Below are 19,690 nucleotides of genomic sequence, written 5' to 3'. Positions count from 1 at the left end.
CTAATGGCAATTTATCATGGCCAACCCACCTAACCTGCATGTCTTTGGAAACCGGAGCACCCAGAGGAAACCCATGCGGACGCAGAACGTGTAGACTCCGCACAGTGACCCAGCAGGGAATCAAACCTGGGGCCCTGGCGCCGTGAAGCCACAGTCCTAATCACTTGTGCTACCATTCTGCCCTTTCTAAAGGCAGCGGGAGGTATAGTCAGATTCAATAGATGGGAGGCTGGTTCGTGATGGACTGGGCAGTGTTCAAGGCTCTCTGTAGTTTCTTCCGGTCTTGGGCCGAGCAGTTGCCATACCAGGCTGTGATGCAGCCCGATGGGATGCTTTCTATAGTGCACCTGTAAACATTGGTAAGAGTTGATGTGGACATGCCGAACTTCCTTAAGTTCTTGAAGAAGTATAGGCATTGTTGTGCTTTCCTGGTTGTAGCATTGGCGTGGGTGGACCAGGGCAGATTTTTGGTGATGGGCACACGTAGGAATTTGAAGCTGTCAACTATCTCCACCCCGGCCCCGTTGATGCAGACAGAGGTGTGTACAATACTTTGCTTCCTTCCTGAAGTCAATGGCCATCTCTAGTTTTGCTGACATTGAGGGAGAGTCTGTCGTTACAACACTCCACTAGGTTCTTAATCTCCTTCCTGTATTCTGACTTGTCGTTGTTCGTGATCTGACCCACTACGGTCGTGTTGTCAGCAGCAGATGAAGTTGGAGCCAGATTTTGCCACACAGTCGTGTGTCGAAAGGCAGTATAGTAAGGTGCTAAGTACGCAGCCTTGCGGAACCCCAGAATTGAGGACTATCATGGAGGTGTTGTTTATCTTAACTGATTGTGGTCTATGAATCAGGAAGCCGAGGATCCAGTTGCAGAGCGAGGAGCCAAATCTTAGGTTTTGGACTGTTGATTCCTTTCAACTAAGCATCTTGCTCTCAAGCCCACGTCTGCCCTTTGTTGCTCGTTCTGGGTGAGTCTGCTTTACACTCAATTGGCTCCGTTTTATTCCTTAGCTCTAGAGTCGCCAGGTATCCTTATGATACCGCCACAAGGTTCAAGTTCAAATCAATGACTCAATACACCAGTTAGTAAGTTCAAACAAGACACGTTTATTATTAGTTATTTGCTACTCATGCATGTAATACTAAGACTAAACTGTTCCTACCACGACTAGGCCAATACTTATCTGGAATAAGGGAACTGCCGGATCAGGGAACAATGGCCTCTTGCTTTGTGCTGGATCCACAGGCTTCCAGTTGGTGCGGACTAAAGGGGTCAGGAATGTCTATTCTCGTAGCGGGCTTTGTATGACACTTACTTGTCGGTGTAGCAATTGGCCAGGCCTCTCCTTCTCACGTTCAAGTTCCTGGAGAGCTGCTGCAAAGGTGTTCTGCTGGGAGGGCCGGCTAAGAGATTGAATTCGTCTCGGGACCTTACTTTTACAGGTCCCAGGGGCTTCGTGCCCATCTGGGCGGACCCTGTACCTGCTTGCAATCGATTGGGTCTCTTCCCAATCGATTGATTTGAATTTCCCCAATAACGGGGCTGTTCCTCGATCGCTGGGCGGTTCTCTAACTTGTTTGTGTCCTTTTGTTTCAGGCTCCGTTGGCGCCGAGAAGTCTGACCTGCTATAGAATGTTTCTATTGCAGCTAATTGTTGTGTCTATTGTGCCCGGGAATCGCTCAATTAGTATGCAAACTGCTAGTTCCTATGCTGTCTGGTTTCTTCACAGACAGAATCCACAGAGGTTCTGCAACCTGCTTGCCTCTCTAACATTGTCCAATTTTCCCTGCATGCAACTCAATGTTCCATTTTATGTCGGGAAGTGGCCAGCTTTGGTGGCTACACCTTAGCCTGATGTTGTGTTCCAATGAAACCCAACGAAAACTGGAGCGGTAATTCATCTGCCAATTAGGCATTTACAGCCCTTTGGAATGAACTTTCTTCCCCATTTAAAAAAAATAAATTTAGAGTACCCAATTCATTTTGTTCCAATTAAAGGGCAATTTAGCGTGTTCATCCACCTACCTTGCACATCTTTCGGTTGTGGGGGCGAAACCCATGCAAACATGGGGAGAATATGCAAAATCCACACGGACAGTGACCCAGAGCCGGGATTTGAACCTGGGACCTCGGCGCCGAGCTAACCCACTGCACCACCGTGCTGCCCTTCCCCATCTTGACCCCTTTTTTCTTTATTCAAAATATTTGGCCCATTGCAACACCTCAAACCGGACCATCTGTCACCAAATCTTTAGCTTTACTTTTCCTAAGCACTGACTTTTTGTTTTCTCATGAATACATTCTGCTCTCTTGCCTTTATCTACACTTTCTATAGCCCCTCACACTTCTCGTGTCTTGCTGTACATATCTTTGTGGCAATCTCTCCTGGTTTTTACTCTGCTCCACTCACCTTTGTACAGTACATTTCTCCCTCTCTTTAGCTCTACAGCCATACTAACTCAAAACATTAACTTTATTTCTCTCTCCATAGATGCTGCCAGACCTGCTGAGTTTTTCTAGCATCTGTTTTTTATTAAACCTGAAATCTTTCGCTCTATTAGACTTCAGTGCCACACTAGGCAATGGCTCACCTACTGAGCCTGGACTCTGGAATCTTAACTCAGGTCCTGCATTCTATTCTGTGTTGCAGGACAAAGCTTATTACACCTAAGTCAGAAAGACTGAAAAAACTTTATACCATCATTAGGTTTCTTCCAAATATGAATGAAAGCTACAAGTTCAGAAAGATGCTGTACTTTATTTTTATTGAGTTTTAAGTAACAAGATTACAAATCAACTTTTATCTCCTGTTTTTTTGAAGCATCACATGCATTGCAGTGATGAGGTGTAAAGTGGATTTTTTCAAACCTAACACAACAGGAACAGGAATATTGGAAGCAATTAACATATTTTACCAACCATCACGATATGTTTAAAATGCTCTACCATTATAAAATAATGAAATTATTCAAAATAATCTAAAATTGAAAAATAAATAGACAAACAAATACAGGTTGGATTAGATTCTGTAATGGATTAACATTGAAACTAATGCAGAAAGGATATATTTAGTTCAAAATAAGAATATTTAGTTCAATGTTGTTCCTAGGATTTAATGTAAAGGCAAAGAAAACTACTGTATTCTGCTCAATGTGATACAAACCTGTGTGACACTCCCCTCATATTCTTTGCACCATGAATAATAGACACCAGTACTTTTTACCCAGAGTTAAAAGATTCAAAATACTCCTCCCAGCTACAACCTAAGCTTGGAACCTGCAGCTTTATACAGACCAGCATGTCCACACCAAGACACTTCACAGAAATCCCAGTTACAACAGCTTGTTCCACATTGCAAGTTTCAAAAGCAGAAACTGGAAGAGCAAATTAGCATTTTGACATTTATTATCAGCCCATTGCAAATATCAATTTAAGTACCAAAAGCTCTAAATAAACTAGCTCCACCACTGCTGTGTATAAAGCCAGAACAACAGAAGGAACTTCAGCGCAAGAAACAAGCTTCCTTCCTGCCAGTTGCTTCATCTAGAACCTCTTCAAGAAAAGTCCATTTACTTTCCTTCAAAGACCAGGTAGACATCATAATCATTGTAGAAGGAACCCAGCAATTGAAAACATCCAATTTCTGTTCTGAAATGGTATATATGTAACACATGCATTTGCAATATATTCTTGTCAATGAAGAAATGGGGTTTTTGCACCTACATTTTAATGAAGAATAGATTTTATTTTTCAGACAGGTTAAGTCAAACGCTTAACCAGAGCAGTTGCATTTTACTGGACTTGCATGTCCCCCACAGGCTTTTTTTCTAAAAATATTTTTGAAACAGATTTTTTGACACACAGCAACACTTGATTGGGGTTTATTTTTTTGACTGAAATTTTATTTTTTCCCCAAAGCGAGGGCAACAATTCTGGGAATGAAACATTTAATCCAGTAGTCCCAGGTCAAGTATAGCACGTGGGTTTGATACACAACAAAGTTTCCTCGACACAAGTCCTCACTAACACCTTAGCACCAATCTTCATAAGGGAACCATTCCAGGATTCATCCATATGTCCAGCTATTCTTCTGGTGAGCACAAGTATTAATTTAGAAGTAAATCTATGCAGCCGACCAATTAGGAATCAGGTAAAGCCAGTTCCCCAACTGATTGGGAGTCCTCATACACAACTTGCAGAAAGACAACACTGAACAAATGAACACAAGACTTAAGGAAGTTGAAGATAGTTTGATAACTTACTCTGCCTTTGGTTACAATGCAGCACAGTGGAAGGAATTACGTTCTCTACATGGCAACGGGAAAACTGGTAATTCAACACTTGGTTTATCACACTTGCACATGTCTTCTTCATGCTCCCAACATGTTACACCATAGGGTGGGGGCATCATCATTAGACAGAGTGTATTTAGGCAAGGGCAAATGCTCACCTGAACAGGAACTTAAAAAAAAAATCACCTTTGTTTGAGGTAGTTTATGTAAACTCACTATTGAATATTCAGTATCTGAGCAACTATCTGAAAAGGGTGTGATCCGCCAGTTAAGTAATAAATGCTGTCTCACTTAAAGATCTGATAACTCCTCACAGTGATGTAATTTAAACTCTTCCACCTCTCCCAAGTTATCACTTTTTGTGATAGCAGCACATCTTGTAACATTCTGGGCAATGTCAGGGTGAGTGCCAAATTTTCAACTCTCCACAACCAGAGGTTTCAGGGGTCTAGCACCTTAAAATCTCGTTCTCCATTTTCATCATCTACCATTGCAGAACGAAATGTAACAAATGAACACAAGACTAAGAATACCCTAATCAGGCAGTGAAATAATACTGGTCACCTTAAACCTCAGATATAAATATGGCACGATATTTATTAGAACATTCCTACAGATTGTGCGGCAGCTTCACTTTTTTTCACCTTGAAGGTCATGTTGGGAACAGCCTGTTTGTGACATTGACCTCTGTGCTCTTCAGTTCCTGCTTTATGCCATCAGGAAGGAGAGATATGGCACCACCAAACGTCCCAGAAATTAACTTGCACATCACAATGCCAGATTAAAGGCCATTCATTTCATTGTTGTTTACTGAATCTTGTGTGCGCAAAACAGGTACACATGTTTCAGACACAAGACGGCACTTCAAAGTAGCTCATTGTATGTGAAACTCTTTCAAGTGGACTGAGGTATAGTAAGGTGTTGGGTAATTGCAAGTCTTTACTAGTTTTAGCACATAATGCTTGGGATAATTTAAATATCCACACCAAAAATATTTTATAAAAGGAGGAAGGAAAAGTATTAGGTAGCAAAGCCCCAAAACTCAGTCAGATTGAACAGTTAGTTTAACCTATATATGAGGCTCTGAATTTGATCTATTTTCTCTTCAATGGCACCTCTTCTGCAGTAATTGGGTAGTTGGCTCATTGAGTGTCTTATTTAAAAAACTAAAGAAGATCCCAAAGTTTAGGGATTCAGGGTAAACCCTGGATTATAACCAAAGGAGAGGGGTGTCCCAGCCAGCTATCAATGTTGGGACCACTACAATTTCAAATTTACATTGACCTGGATTTTGAAATTTAAAAAAAAAAGTTAAATTTGCAAAATCCAAATTAGGAAAGGTGGTGAAATCAGAAGAGATGTCTCAAAACAAGAGAAAAAAAACTGTAAAATGTAGTGCAGACATTCTAGCATCCAACAATCTAACCATCTCCCTATGACATTCAGTGGCATTGCCATTGTTGAATCACCCTCTATCAATATCCTGAGGGGGGGGGGGGGGGGGGGGGGGGTCAGGAGTTAAACCACTGACCAGGAAGTGAACTAAGACATATCAATACTGTGGCTACAAGAGCATGGGGCTGGGAATTCTGCAGCATGCAATTCATCTCCTGACCCCTCAAAGCCTGTCCACCATCTACAAAGCTCAGGTCAGGAGTGTGATGGAATACTCTGCAGTTGCCTGGATGAGTGCTGTTCCAAAAACAATTGACACCATCCAGAACAGAGCAGCCTGCTTAACTGGCACCACTTCCACCACCTTAGACATTCAATCCCTCCACCACTAACACAGTGGCACCAGTGTACACCATCTACAAGATGCACTGTAGCAACTCGCCAAGGCTCCTTCGACAGCATCTTCCAAACCCGCAACCTCTTTATCACCTAAAAGGACAGGGGCTGCAGATTGCACCACCACCTGAATGTTCCTCTCCAAGAGACATACCATCCTGTCTTTAAACTATAATAGCTGTTCCAGTCAAAATCCTGCAACTGCCTCCCCAAGAGCACTGTCATAGAATCCCCACAGTGCAGGAGGAGGCCATTTGGCCAGAGTCTGCACTGACCCTCCGAAAGAGCATCCTGCCCAAGGCCTTTCCCCCACCCAATCCCGTGATCCTCACCTAATGTTTGGACACTAGTGGGGAATTTATCATGGCCAATCCACCTGACCTGCACATATTTGGACTGTTCGAGGAAACCGGAGTTCCCGGAGGAAACCCACACAGACACGGAGTGTTCAAACTCCACACAATCACCCACGGTCAGAATTAAACCTGCGTCCCTGGTGCTGTGATGCAGCAGTGCTAACCACTATGCCAACGTGCCATCCTAATGTGTCTTTGTAGCTATATCACTTGGACTATCACTCAGCTAAGTCGCTGGCTTTTAAAGCAGACCAAGCAGGCCAGCAGCACGGTTCGATTCCCGTACCAGCCTCCCCGGACAGGCGCCGGAATGTGGCGACTAGGGGCTTTTCACAGTAACTTCATTGAAGCCTACTCGTGACAATAAGCGATTTTCATTTTCATTTCATTTCATTTCAATTCAAGGTGGCTGCTCAGCACTATGGTTTCAAGAATGATTAGAGATGGGCAATAAATGTTGGCCTAGCTAACAACTCGTACACCCGTTAAATAATAAAAAATAATATCCTGCAGATGTACAGAAAATAGATAGCAAACCTATCCATGAATGGTGTTGATAAAAGACAAAACAAACATTAGAACTGACATCAGAAACTAACAGACTTTCAGATAGAGTAATGGAGGCAACATTTAAGATGCTGTAATAGGGAAATTATAGTTACATTTGCCCCATCTTGTGAAACATCCGACTAAATTAGGAATGCAAAGATCATCCAAGGTAACGAGTAGATTGATCCAAAACCTTTCAACTCAAACTAAAATCTGTTCTCCTGTCTAAGTTAAATGGATCTACTCGAGTGTCATGGGGTAAGGTCACACTCCTCGTAAACTGCTATGTGATTCCCAAGTTTTCCCAGCAGTGTTACATCTGTACCTACAAGGCTTTAACAATGGCAGCAGGCCATAGAAAACTGCCCATTTTGGCAAGTTCAAAAGTTGTCTTCCACAGTGACATAGCCCAAGGAGAAACCACGAGTGAACTGGATTGAAAATGTAGTATACACTCGAGACCATGACTGTCAATCCTGTGACCGTCTTAACTGATGCAAGTGAACAATCGCAGTAAGTTAATGCAAAAGGTGAAAGTGAACTGTCACAGTAAATTGAACCTTAAACAAAAAGATTTAAACTCAGCAACAAATATGACACCTAACAATGAAGGACAGTGAAGCAGGTTTTAGTAGATGCCAGGTCTGAAGACCTATATATCTTGAGGTGTAAAAATAACAGGGAGATGCTGTATGAAATATGTTGTACAATTGAAATCTAACTGGAAAAGAGGTCTAGATGAGCTGACAAATAAAATGAATGTATTGAAACTGTGGGACACAAATTCAGCTTTCTGTAAAACATACCAGCAAACTATGAATGCAGAGGTTCCACTAAATAACACTAACTCTCACTGGCATGATTTGAAATCAAAGTAGTTCAGTGACCCTCTCCAATGACTACATTAGACATCTTGAGGTCCCATATTTTCCAGAATTTATTCTACACTCTTGAGGATTTATTTTATCAGATGTAGGATATATTAAACCGTTGTTACCCAAGTCATTTATCAACCACTCACTTCCAACTAGTATATGAATGGCATATATACTTTTACTCTGATTTAGAGCCAGGGTGGAACGTGCTTGAAATGTAAGTAATGTAATCCTTATCAAATGCATTGAGGGGTGGTGATATCCAAAAATAGAGAACATCCCACTCTGCAACTCATTTATCGAACAATACTGTAAAGCAAAATATGTTCACTATCAAATTTTACCACCAGAGGACTCGACTATTATAAGTCACTCGCTTTGTTATGAAATTATGGCCGAGGTACCTTTGCAAGCAAATATTTCAATTAACTTATTTATCATGAAAGGTAAACCATTCTGTCTAGCATTTTATCATGACAATTCTTGAATATAAATACAAGATGCAGAAGTGCTCACATTATAGAGCTGCTGAAAAATTAACTGGAAGGAAAGTAGCCAAGCAGGATGCTGCTCAACAAAATTAACTGTGAAAAATTGCTACATGTTATTTTGCACTATTTTCAATTCGGAGATCCAATCTATTTCCTTGCAACAAGGTATGGAGACAGAAGGCTATCAAAATACTGGCAACTATCTTCTCGTGTGACTGGGAGATAGAGATGGGAGATGTCTGTAAAAAGGTATAGATGTAAAAGGTTACAAAAATACAGGTGTACTTTCTTTTCTGTGACTGGATGGCAGGAACAAAATATCTGTGAAAGGCATTAGATTGATGACAGAAATTAATACATCCTGCATCTGGTTATGCAATGGGCTCATAATACCAATGGTACTGATTAATAATGTACCAGTTAAATAATTGGTCTAGATGATTTCAAACAGGGATGCTATGTCAGTGTTACCCTGGGGATAGGGAGGATTAAATTAGGTATGACCCCATCTCCTAATCAGCACCTTACTAAAATGTGAGCCTGACAAGTCCTTGATGTGGTGCAACACATAATTGAATAGCCTAACACACCGCCTAAATTCACATGCAAAGAAAAAGAAAACAAATTTGGGGGTGGGGACAGAGAAGAGCTAGTTTCTAACCTGCTTCAGATACCAGAGCTGAATACTTCTTAAGATCCAAAAGGTTGCTATATTCACTGGATATTAACTCTTATCCTTAGGGATCCTTTGCCAAAGAAGACGCTGAAGTCAAAAAAGGATCCCCTTATATACCTGACACACCGATTGTGGGAAGTTGTCAGAGGTCTGCATTTTGTCCAATGTTCATGTCCAGGGACCACCTATTATTTTTTCCAATCCACTTCCTCTCTCAACCATGACAGACCTAAATATAAAATCATGACCAAAGGGAAAACCCCATTTGTGTGGAGTTTGTGATGCCACTTGGGGAAACAGAATATGTTACAATTAGCCTGTTCCCTCGGGCAAGAAGACAAGAGCAGAATAAGCCAAGGCATCCGCCTCTGCTGTCCTATTATCTTTATTGCGCGGACTACTGAGGCTGTTACATAATGATTTCATGTCAGCGCATGTGCGCAACCTTCTAATTAAACACATTTTTGAAGCTGGGATGTTAGCAGCTCCAGAATGAGAACATAGTGCATCCACCATCTGATCAGATTGATACGGGCAGTGTAGTTCATAATTCCTACTCTGCAGCTTGCACAGAACAGCTCAAAGGGCACTGTTGACAGAACACCCAACTGCACTGCAATTTATACGAAAAGGTTATGTGATTTGTTCTGGTGGGATCTGCTCATACACTTGTGCTTCTCACTGGGTTTAGATCCAAATATCTGCTCACAATGTGAGGAACTAAGCAATGTGAATAATGCAACAAGACGTACAATAAATCTTGCAACAAGATGGAATCTACACAAAAGAATATTGTTTTGCCAATAGTTGAAGGACTAGAAATAAAAATGCTCAAATCAGTTTCCTCTCCGATCTGAGTGCACTCATCTTTGACAGCATTTGACTTTGGATTTCAGTCAAAGGTCCTATTCTTTGTGGCAAACATTAACATGTACAGACAAGATGTTGGAACACTGCTTTAAGGGGCAGCATGGTGGCCCAATTGTTAGTACTGCTGCCTCACGGCGCTGAGGACCCGGGTTCGATCCCGGCTCCGGGTCATTGTCCGTGTGGAGTTTGCACATTCTCCTCTTGTCTGCATGGGTCTCACCGTCACAACTCAAAGAGATGTGCAGGGTAAGTGGATTGGCCATGCTAAATTGCCCCTTAATTGAAAAAGAAGAATTGGGTATTCTAAATTTATATTAAAAAGAACACTCCATTAACTTCATACAATTAAATAATAAAATAGTCAAAATGTATGTATTGAATATATCTGGAATAATCCTGATTATATTTGGAAAAATAGAACATCTTTCAAATCTGTGACCGGTAAATGATCAGGTAATACCTCTCATTCTATTATTCCCTAGTGCACAGCATCCAAACTCATGGAGAAATATTCATAATTTACACAACACACTGTATTTAAAGGTGGTCTAAATGAGCACTTTGCCCAAATTATTCTTCAATGTTTATAGTGAACAAAGTGAACAATCTGATGCTCTTTTTAAATCACTTTTCTACCTCTAACAAACAGTAGGTGGACCTGCTCACTTTTGGCACCATCAACAAGAGCCTTGTGTGGCTCAGGAGCAGCTATGCTGAATATTGCAAGTTTTGAGTGTCATATGTATAAAAGATTCATCCTCACCCTTTTTTCCAAGTTACATGAGTTCTTGATGTTGGTGAAGCTGCAGTGATTTTATATTATTCAGGAGTACATCTCTCGTCAGAATCCATCTACCAGGAATTAACCTTTTCACTCGACTCATTAAGGGGCACTCCCAAACTTTTAAAATGTAAAAGTAACTATTTACCATCCACTCCAAAGTATACAGCTAATGTGACATGGTAAATCATTTGAAATATGAAACAGTTCAGGGCATTAACACTCACCCACAGTTCCTACTTTACATTCAGGCTGAAAATAACCAGCATGCTCCAGGGGAACGTTTCCACCCACTTTCTAATCACAGGTCATGAAATATAGGGTAGTAAGTACCTAGTAAAAGGTCTTGAAGCATGCAACCATTAAATGCTTAATATTGAAATGAGAGATCCAGTGCAATAACTCAGAACAAATGTTGAATGCAGATCGCTGGAGCTGCTCAGTTACAGAAACCCACCAATAAGTGGAAAGGTTAACACTGAGTGCAATTTAATTACATCTCCTGAACTATGGTGTACATTTAGCTATGAATGACAGCGAGTGAAAGCATCCCTGCTTTAGGCCTGGTTGGTACTGGCACAATTTCAATAGCTTTAAGTTGGGTATGTTACATTGCACAATGGAAGATGCCGGTTCTGGACAATCTCTAATTGAACAAATAATGGTTGCCTTCTATAATCGCTCAGGAATGCAGCTCTCTCCTCCAATGTCTTTTCCTCTGACATTAAATGCAAGAGTCGAGGTACAAATTACAATTTTTATTCATGGGATTTAACCTGCACCCCAGTCTCTGCAAAGTGATTTTTGTTTTCCTTTTCCTCTCCTTCCTTGGTGCAAAAAGCACATTTCCAAATAACACAAACCCAAATTTGGAAGAGAATTTAATCTTAGTTCTAATAGAAGTTGTACATAAAAAATAAATTGTGGACTCTAAAAGAATGTACAAATAAATTGGCAAAGTACATATGTGATCGATCAGGTCACTATTTATCAGATTGAATTGCTGTTTCCCCACACTGCCCTCCCCATCCCAGATCTAACCCATAGTGGTCCAGTACTAATTGCACCACTGACTAAAGGCATTTAGATCACATTGCTCTGCCTTTTCTCTTGACCTCCTTAAGACGTGCAAGCTGTAACGTCACTTTTGAAGACGAGGAACAAATTCTACACTGGAGATTGGTTCACCGATAGAGGTAGCACCTATGTCCTTTCCATTTGAGCACCAGTGCAATACCAGGTAATTAGCCAATTGCCAGTGAACATTAGTAGGTGAAATTATGTTGGTAACATATGCAAAAAGAAGATCTAAGCAGTTTGGCCACTATGTGGAGTGAGAAACCTTGGGCAACTATCATTGCAAATAGGAGTTTAAAAATGGGCAAATAGAAAAGGGAAAATGTAGCAAAGAATGATTGTATATTGCACAAGTCAAGGTGCAGTAAGGTTTCCTCTCATTAAACATTTACATTTTTATCCCCACTTCCCTGCTTTAAACCTCCCTATATTCAGCAGCAGTTCTCCAACAAGATGGAAGGCAGGCAGGCACGTGGCCTTCTTCCTAGCCTCTGCCAATGCTGCTATGATCACCTACCTTTAGGTGTTCAAAAGTGCTGCAGGATTCATTCTGATTTTTACCAGCAGATACCAACCTCCCCTCCCCTGAGGGAGAAACAACTGGTGCCAATCTCCAGCTGAGATCAAGAACTTGATCAATTGGAATCAATGATGTGAAAGACTGCCACATCACTTGGCACTGATTCTGCCTTCAACTCAAACAGGTGAAGTTACAAATCCGAGTGAAAGAACATGTACTACTGTACAGTCAGCAGTACCACATACCCTCTCCTAGTCAGTGTCAATGTGGGTTTGAAATCATTCCTAAACAAATCAATGTGGCATCCCACTGCAGTAAATTAGAAAAAATGTCACTGCTGGGATCCTTTCAAGAACGCAGAAATGAATTTATCATAAAACAAATGGACGGCCATGATGAGGGGGAGTGCATGTAACTGAGATTTAAATGATCCAGCTAACAATTAGGAATTTTAAAAACCCTGACATTTTATGTATGAACTCTGAGCTTTTCCCCTCCCCAAAGGTCACAATGAAAAAGGTTTCAGGGCACGTGACCCAAGATGAAGTCCATGAACTGAGCTGTAGTTATTTCCACTAATTCAGGCTACCAGAATGAAAACAATCTTCTATTTTAGTACACGTTTGTTCCATACTAAAGCTATCTTCACCTAGCAAATGTGTTAGACTCCACACAAGCACTGAAAATTCCACGGTGTAGAACACGGTAGGCTGCCACAGCAAAAAAAAAAAGAGGCAGAAAGGTATCTGAGTTTGATGGGAGTCTTAATGTAACATGGTTCCTCAAGACCAATGAGAAAAATTCAAAACCATATCCCACTGGGGTCTAAGGAGATTGCTTCTCTTGGATTTTTAACTATGAAAGCAAGGTGGTAAGATGCTGCCACTGGTTAGAGGACCGGGAATGAGTTCTTCATCACAAGCAGGTCTTGTCCAGTCATCAACCACAGTTGGTTTGTGCCAAGATCCAAGCTGCTTTGTTCTGTGACTATTTCAGTTCAAAGCTGTCTGTTGCAAAGTCACCGTCAACTATCCATGCTGCTGCAAGCTTCTGAGGAAGAGGAAGACAGGGTTAATATGGTAAAACAAATTTGAAATAAAATAATTTGTGGGCTGCACATCTGAGATTTGAAATAACTGTGTTAAAAGGAAATAATTGTTTTGGGTTGTTCAAATGAACGATGTTGCAGGTTCCAGAAGTCCCTCACTGGATTCCCCAGGACAGAGATCTGAATTTAGTGTTCCTTTAAAATGTTGTAGTCACAGTTAGAGCCCAGGAGTCTATTTTGAATAGTGTTGATGAATATAAACCGCACAACCCACTTGACCAGATTAGATACGCCAACACAAGGAATTACAGAAATGACACAAGGCAGCCATTCAATACTTTTGCACCTATGCTTTTAACTTCTCAACTGGAGCAGGCATATATTGACAGACTAGGTGAATGGGCAACATTGTGACAGATGGAATTCAACATAAGCAAGTGTGAAGTTATCCATTTTGAACCAAAACAGGTTAGAGCAGAGTCCTTTCTAAATGGAAAGAGGTTAGCTTCAGTGGATATCCAAAAAGACTTGGGGGTTTAGGATCTGCATAAATCCTAAAATGCCACAAACAAGTGCAGAAAATAATCCAAAAGGCTAATGGGATGAAGAAAGAATAGGACAGCACAGGAACAACCCTATCGGCCCTCCAAGCCTGTACTGGTCATGATACCACCCTTGGCTAAGACAAAAGGACGCTAGCCTTTATATCTAGAGGGTTGGAGTATAAAGACGCACAAGAAATGTTGCAGCTATACAAAACCCTGGTTATACCCCACTTGGAGTACTGTGAGCAGTTATGGGCACCACACATTAAGAAGGATAAATCATCCTTGGAGGGAGTGCAACATAGGTTTACAAAAATTATACCTAGACTACAGGGGTTAAGTTATGAGGAGAGATAATGCAGATTAGGCCTGTTTTCACTAGAATCTACAAGGTTATGGGGAGATCTGTTCAAAATATTCAAGTCATTAACAAGGAAAGACAGGGTTGATAAAGAGAAACAATTTCCACTGAATGGAGATTGTGAGAGCGCGTATGCTTGTCCAATGAGAATCCAGCATTGCAGCAGCACGCTTCCCATTTGAACCAAAGGAGCAACACATTCCTACCATTAAAAATGACAAAAAGCCAAGACCCAAGTAGGTTATTTAATTTTAATTACAGTAAATGTATACATAAGAAATGCAAAAATCTAATTTATGTAAGTCTGCTATGTTTGTACCTGTGTGAAAACAATTAATTTTTGTGGTTTAACTCTTGAGCACAATAAGAATGTTTCTCCATTACTCTTGGAAGGTCAAAAGGTTTTCATGGCTAGAAAAGTAATTAACACACTGAACTCTAAGGAACAAAGCATAAACATTTTGGTTTCGCAGGCTGTCAATATGACAGGAATTTGTAGTGCTTTTGATTTTGAAATCACATCAAAAATTGGCATTCTGTAACATCTTTAATGCAGAATCTGTGTAAACCATTTCTGCAGGGTGTGAGTGTTCAAATTGGCATTCTGTAACATCTTTCATGCAGAATCAGTGCAAACCATTTCTGCAGGGTGAGTGTTCAAATTGGCATTCTGTAACATCTTTCATGCAGAATCAGTGCAAACCATTTCTGCAGGGTGAGTGTTCAAATTGGCATTCTGTAACATCTTTAACGCAGAATCAGTGTAAACCATTTCTGCAGGGTGTGTGACAATGTTCAAATTGGTATTCTGTAACATCTTTAATGCAGAATCTGTGTAAACCATTTCTGCAGGGTGCGTGACAATGTTCAAATTGGTATTCTGTAACATCTTTAATGCAGAATCAGTGTAAACCATTTCTGCAGGGTGTGTGTGTTCAAATTGACATTCTGTAACATCATTAATGCAGAACCTGTGTAAACCATTTCTGCAGAGTGTGAGTGTTCAAATTGGCATTCTGTAACATCTTTAATGCAGAATCAGTGTAAACCATTTCTGCAGGGAGTGTGACAATGCTCAAATTGGCATTCTGTAACATCTTTAATGCAGAATGAGTGTAAACCATTTCTGCAGGGTGTGTGTGTTCAAATTGGCATTCTGTAACATCTTTAATGCAGAATCTGTGTAAACCATTTCTGCAGGGTGAGTGTTCAAATTGGCATTCTGTAACATCTTTAATGCAGAATCAGTGTAAACCATTTCTGCAGGGTGTGAGTGTTCAAATTTGCATTCTGTAACATCTTTAACGCAGAATCAGTGTAAACCATTTCTGCAGGGTGTGATGCGTGTGTTCAAATTGGCATTCTGTAACATCTTTAATACAGAATCAGTGCAAACCATTTCTGCAGGGTGAGTGTTCAAATTGGTATTCTGTAACATCTTTAATGCAGAATCAGTGTAAACCATTTCTGCAGGGTGTGTGACAATGTTCAAATTGGTATTCTGTAACATCTTTAATGCAGAATCTGTGTAAACCATTTCTGCAGGGTGTGAGTGTTCAAATTGGCATTCTGTAACATCTTTCATGCAGAATCAGTGTAAACCATTTCTGCAGGGTGTGTGACAGTGTCCAAATTGGTATTATGTAACATCTTTAATGCAGAATCATGTAAACCATTTCTGCAGGGTGTGAGTGTTCAAATTGGCATTCTGTAACATCTTTAACGCAGAATCAGTGTAAACCATTTCTGCAGGGTGTGTGTGTTCAAATTGGCATTCTGTAACATCTTTAATGCAGAATCTGTGTAACCCATTTCTGCAGGGTGTGATGTGAGTGTTCAAATTGGCATTCTGTAACATCTTTAATGCAGAATGAGTGTAAACCATTTCTGCAGGGTGTGTGACAATGTTCAAATTGGCATTCTGTAACATCTTTAATGCAGAATCAGTGTAAACCATTCCTGCAGGGTGTGAGTGTTCAAATTGGCATTCTGTAACATCTTTCATGCAGAATCAGTGTAAACCATTTCTGCAGGGAGTGTGACAATGTTCAAATTGGCATTCTGTAACATCTTTAATGCAGAATCAGTGTAAACCATTTCTGCAGGGTGTGATGCGAGTGTTCAAATTAGCATTCTGTAACATCTTTAATGCAGAATCAGTGTAAACCATTTCTGCAGGGTGTGAGTGTTCAAATTGGCATTCTGTAACATCTTTAATGCAGAATCAGTGTAAACCATTTCTGCAGGGAGTGTGACAATGTTCAAATTGGCATTCTGTAACATCTTTAATGCAGAATCAGTGTAAACCATTTCTGCAGGGTGTGTGACAGTGTTCAAATTGGCATTCTGTAACATCTTTAATGCAGAATCGGTGTAAACCATTTCTGCAGGATGTGAGTGTTCAAATTGGCATTCTGTAACATCTTTAATGCAGAATGAGTGTAAACCATTTCTGCAGGGTGTGTGTGTTCAAATTGGCATTCTGTAACATCTTTAATGCAGAATCTGTGTAAACCATTTCTGCAGGGTGAGTGTTCAAATTGGCATTTTGTAACATCTTTAATGCAGAATCAGTGTAAACCATTTCTGCAGGGTGTGATGCGTGTGTTCAAATTGGCATTCTGTAACATCTTTAATACAGAATCAGTGCAAACCATTTCTGCAGGGTGAGTGTTCAAATTGGTATTCTGTAACATCTTTAATGCAGAATCAGTGTAAACCATTTCTGCAGGGTGTGTGACAATGTTCAAATTGGTATTCTGTAACATCTTTAATGCAGAATCTGTGTAAACCATTTCTGCAGGGTGTGAGTGTTCAAATTGGCATTCTGTAACATCTTTCATGCAGAATCAGTGTAAACCATTTCTGCAGGGTGTGTGACAGTGTCCAAATTGGTATTATGTAACATCTTTAATGCAGAATCATGTAAACCATTTCTGCAGGGTGTGAGTGTTCAAATTGGCATTCTGTAACATCTTTAACGCAGAATCAGTGTAAACCATTTCTGCAGGGTGTGTGTGTTCAAATTGGCATTCTGTAACATCTTTAATGCAGAATCTGTGTAACCCATTTCTGCAGGGTGTGAGTGTTCAAATTGGCATTCTGTAACATCTTTAATGCAGAATCAGTGTAAACCATTTCTGCAGGGAGTGTGACAATGTTCAAATTGGCATTCTGTAACATCTTTAATGCAGAATCAGTGTAAACCATTTCTGCAGGGTGTGTGACAGTGTTCAAATTGGCATTCTGTAACATCTTTAATGCAGAATCAGTGCAAACCATTTCTGCAGGGTGTGATGCGAGTGTTCAAATTAGCATTCTGTAACATCTTTAATGCAGAATCAGTGTAAACCATTTCTGCAGGGTGTGAGTGTTCAAATTGGCATTCTGTAACATCTTTAATGCAGAATCAGTGTAAACCATTTCTGCAGGGAGTGTGACAATGTTCAAATTGGCAGTCTGTAACATCTTTAATGCAGAATCAGTGTAAACCATTTCTGCAGGGTGTGTGACAGTGTTCAAATTGGCATTCTGTAACATCTTTAATGCAGAATCAGTGTAAACCATTTCTGCAGGGTGTGATGCGAGTGTTCAAATTAGCATTCTGTAACATCTTTAATGCAGAATCAGTGTAAACCATTTCTGCAGGGTGTGTGACTGTGTTCAAATTGGCATTCTGTAACATCTTTAACACAGAATCAGTGTAAACTATTTCTGCAGGGTGTGTCCAAATTGGCATTCTGTAACATCTTTAATGCAGAATCAGTGTAAACCATTTCTGCAGGGTGCGTGTGTTCAAATTGGCATTCTGTAACATCTTTCATGCAGAATCAGTGCAAACCATTTCTGCAGGGTGAGTGTTCAAATTGGCATTCTGTAACATCTTTAACGCAGAATCAGTGTAAACCATTTCTGCAGGGTGTGTGCCAATGTTCAAATTGGTATTCTGTAACATCTTTAATGCAGAATCTGTGTAAACCATTTCTGCAGGGTGTGTGACAATGTTCAAATTGGTATTCTGTAACATCTTTAATGCAGAATCAGTGTAAACCATTTCTGCAGGGTGTGTGTGTATTCAAATTGGCATTCTGTAACATCATTAATGCAGAACCTGTGTAAACCATTTCTGCAGAGTGCGAGTGTTCAAATTGGCATTCTGTAACATCTTTCATGCAGAATCAGTGTAAACCATTTCTGCAAGGTGTGTGACAGTGTCCAAATTGGCATTCTGTAACATCTTTAATGCAGAATCAGTGTAAACCATTTCTGCAGGGTGTGTGTGTTCAAATTGGCATTCTGTAACATCTTTAATGCAGAACCTGTGTAAACCATTTCTGCAGGGTGTGTGACAGTGTTCAAATTGGCATTCTGTAACATCTTTAATGCAGAATCTGTGTAAACCATTTCTGCAGGGTGTGTGACAATGTTCAAATTGGCATTCTGTAACATCTTTAATGCAGAATGAGTGTAAACCATTTCTCCAGAGTGTGTGTGTTCAAATTGGCATTCTGTAACATCTTTAATGCAGAATCAGTGTAAACCATTTCTGCAGGGTGCGAGTGTTCAAATTGGCATTCTGTAACATCTTTAATGCAGAATCAGTGTAAACCATTTCTGCAGGGTGTGATGCGAGTGTTCAAATTGGCATTCTGTAACATCTTTAATGCAGAATCAGTGTAAACCATTTCTGCAGGGTGTGATGCGAGTGTTCAAATTGGCATTCTGGAACATATTTAATGCAGATTCAGTGTAAACCATTTCTGCAGGGTGTGAGGGTTCAAATTGGCATTCTGTAACATCTTTAATGCAGATTCAGTGTAAACCATTTCTGCAGGGTGTGTGACTGTGTTCAAATTGGCATTCTGTAACATCTTTAACACAGAATCAGTGTAAACTATTTCTGCAGGGTGAGTGTCCAAATTGGCATTCTGTAACATCTTTAATGCAGAATCAGTGTAAACCATTTCTGCAGGATGTGTGACTGTGTTCAAATTGGCATTCTGTAACATCTTTAACACAGAATCAGTGTAAACTATTTCTGCAGGGTGAGTGTCCAAATTGGCATTCTGTAACATCTTTAATGCAGAATCAGTGTAAACCATTTCTGCAGGATGTGTGACTGTTCAAATTGGCATTCTGTAGCATCTTTAATGCAGAATCAGTGTAAACCATTTCTGCAACGTGTGTGACAGTGTTCAAATTGGCATTCTGTATCATCTTCAATGCAGAATCAGTGTAAACCATTTCTGCAGGGTGTGATGCGATTGTTCAAATTGGCATTCTGTAACATATTTAATGCAGAATCAGTGTAAGCCATTTCTGCAGGATGAGTGTGTTCAAATTGGCATTCTGTAACATCTTTAATGCAGAATCAGTGTAAACCATTTCTGCAGGGTGTGTGTGTTCAAATTGGCATTCTGTAACATCTTTAATGCAGAATCAGTGTAAACC

The 19,690-nt window shown here is 40.3% G+C and overlaps 1 protein-coding gene across 3 annotated transcripts in view; it reads right to left on the bottom strand.

Moving 5' to 3' along the window:
* Positions 1 to 2,754: 2,754 nt before the first annotated feature.
* The window catches only part of LOC119966963 (WD repeat-containing protein 26), a 208,141-nt gene continuing 191,205 nt past the window's right edge, over positions 2,755 to 19,690 (bottom strand). For 2 of the 3 annotated variants that reach the window (XM_038798916.1, XM_038798918.1), the window contains one exon: positions 2,755 to 13,335. In XM_038798916.1, the coding sequence (XP_038654844.1) occupies positions 13,310 to 13,335 (26 nt within the window). In that variant the 3' untranslated portion in view covers positions 2,755 to 13,309. The remainder of the gene's footprint in view (positions 13,336 to 19,690) is intronic. The other variant, XM_038798917.1, reaches the window with a different exon arrangement.

The sequence above is a fragment of the Scyliorhinus canicula genome, chromosome 6 (genome assembly GCF_902713615.1).
Source record: "Scyliorhinus canicula chromosome 6, sScyCan1.1, whole genome shotgun sequence".
NCBI lineage: Eukaryota > Metazoa > Chordata > Chondrichthyes > Carcharhiniformes > Scyliorhinidae > Scyliorhinus > Scyliorhinus canicula.
The sequence above is the reverse complement of the archived record's forward strand: the minus strand, read 5'-3'. Positions and strand labels throughout refer to the sequence as shown.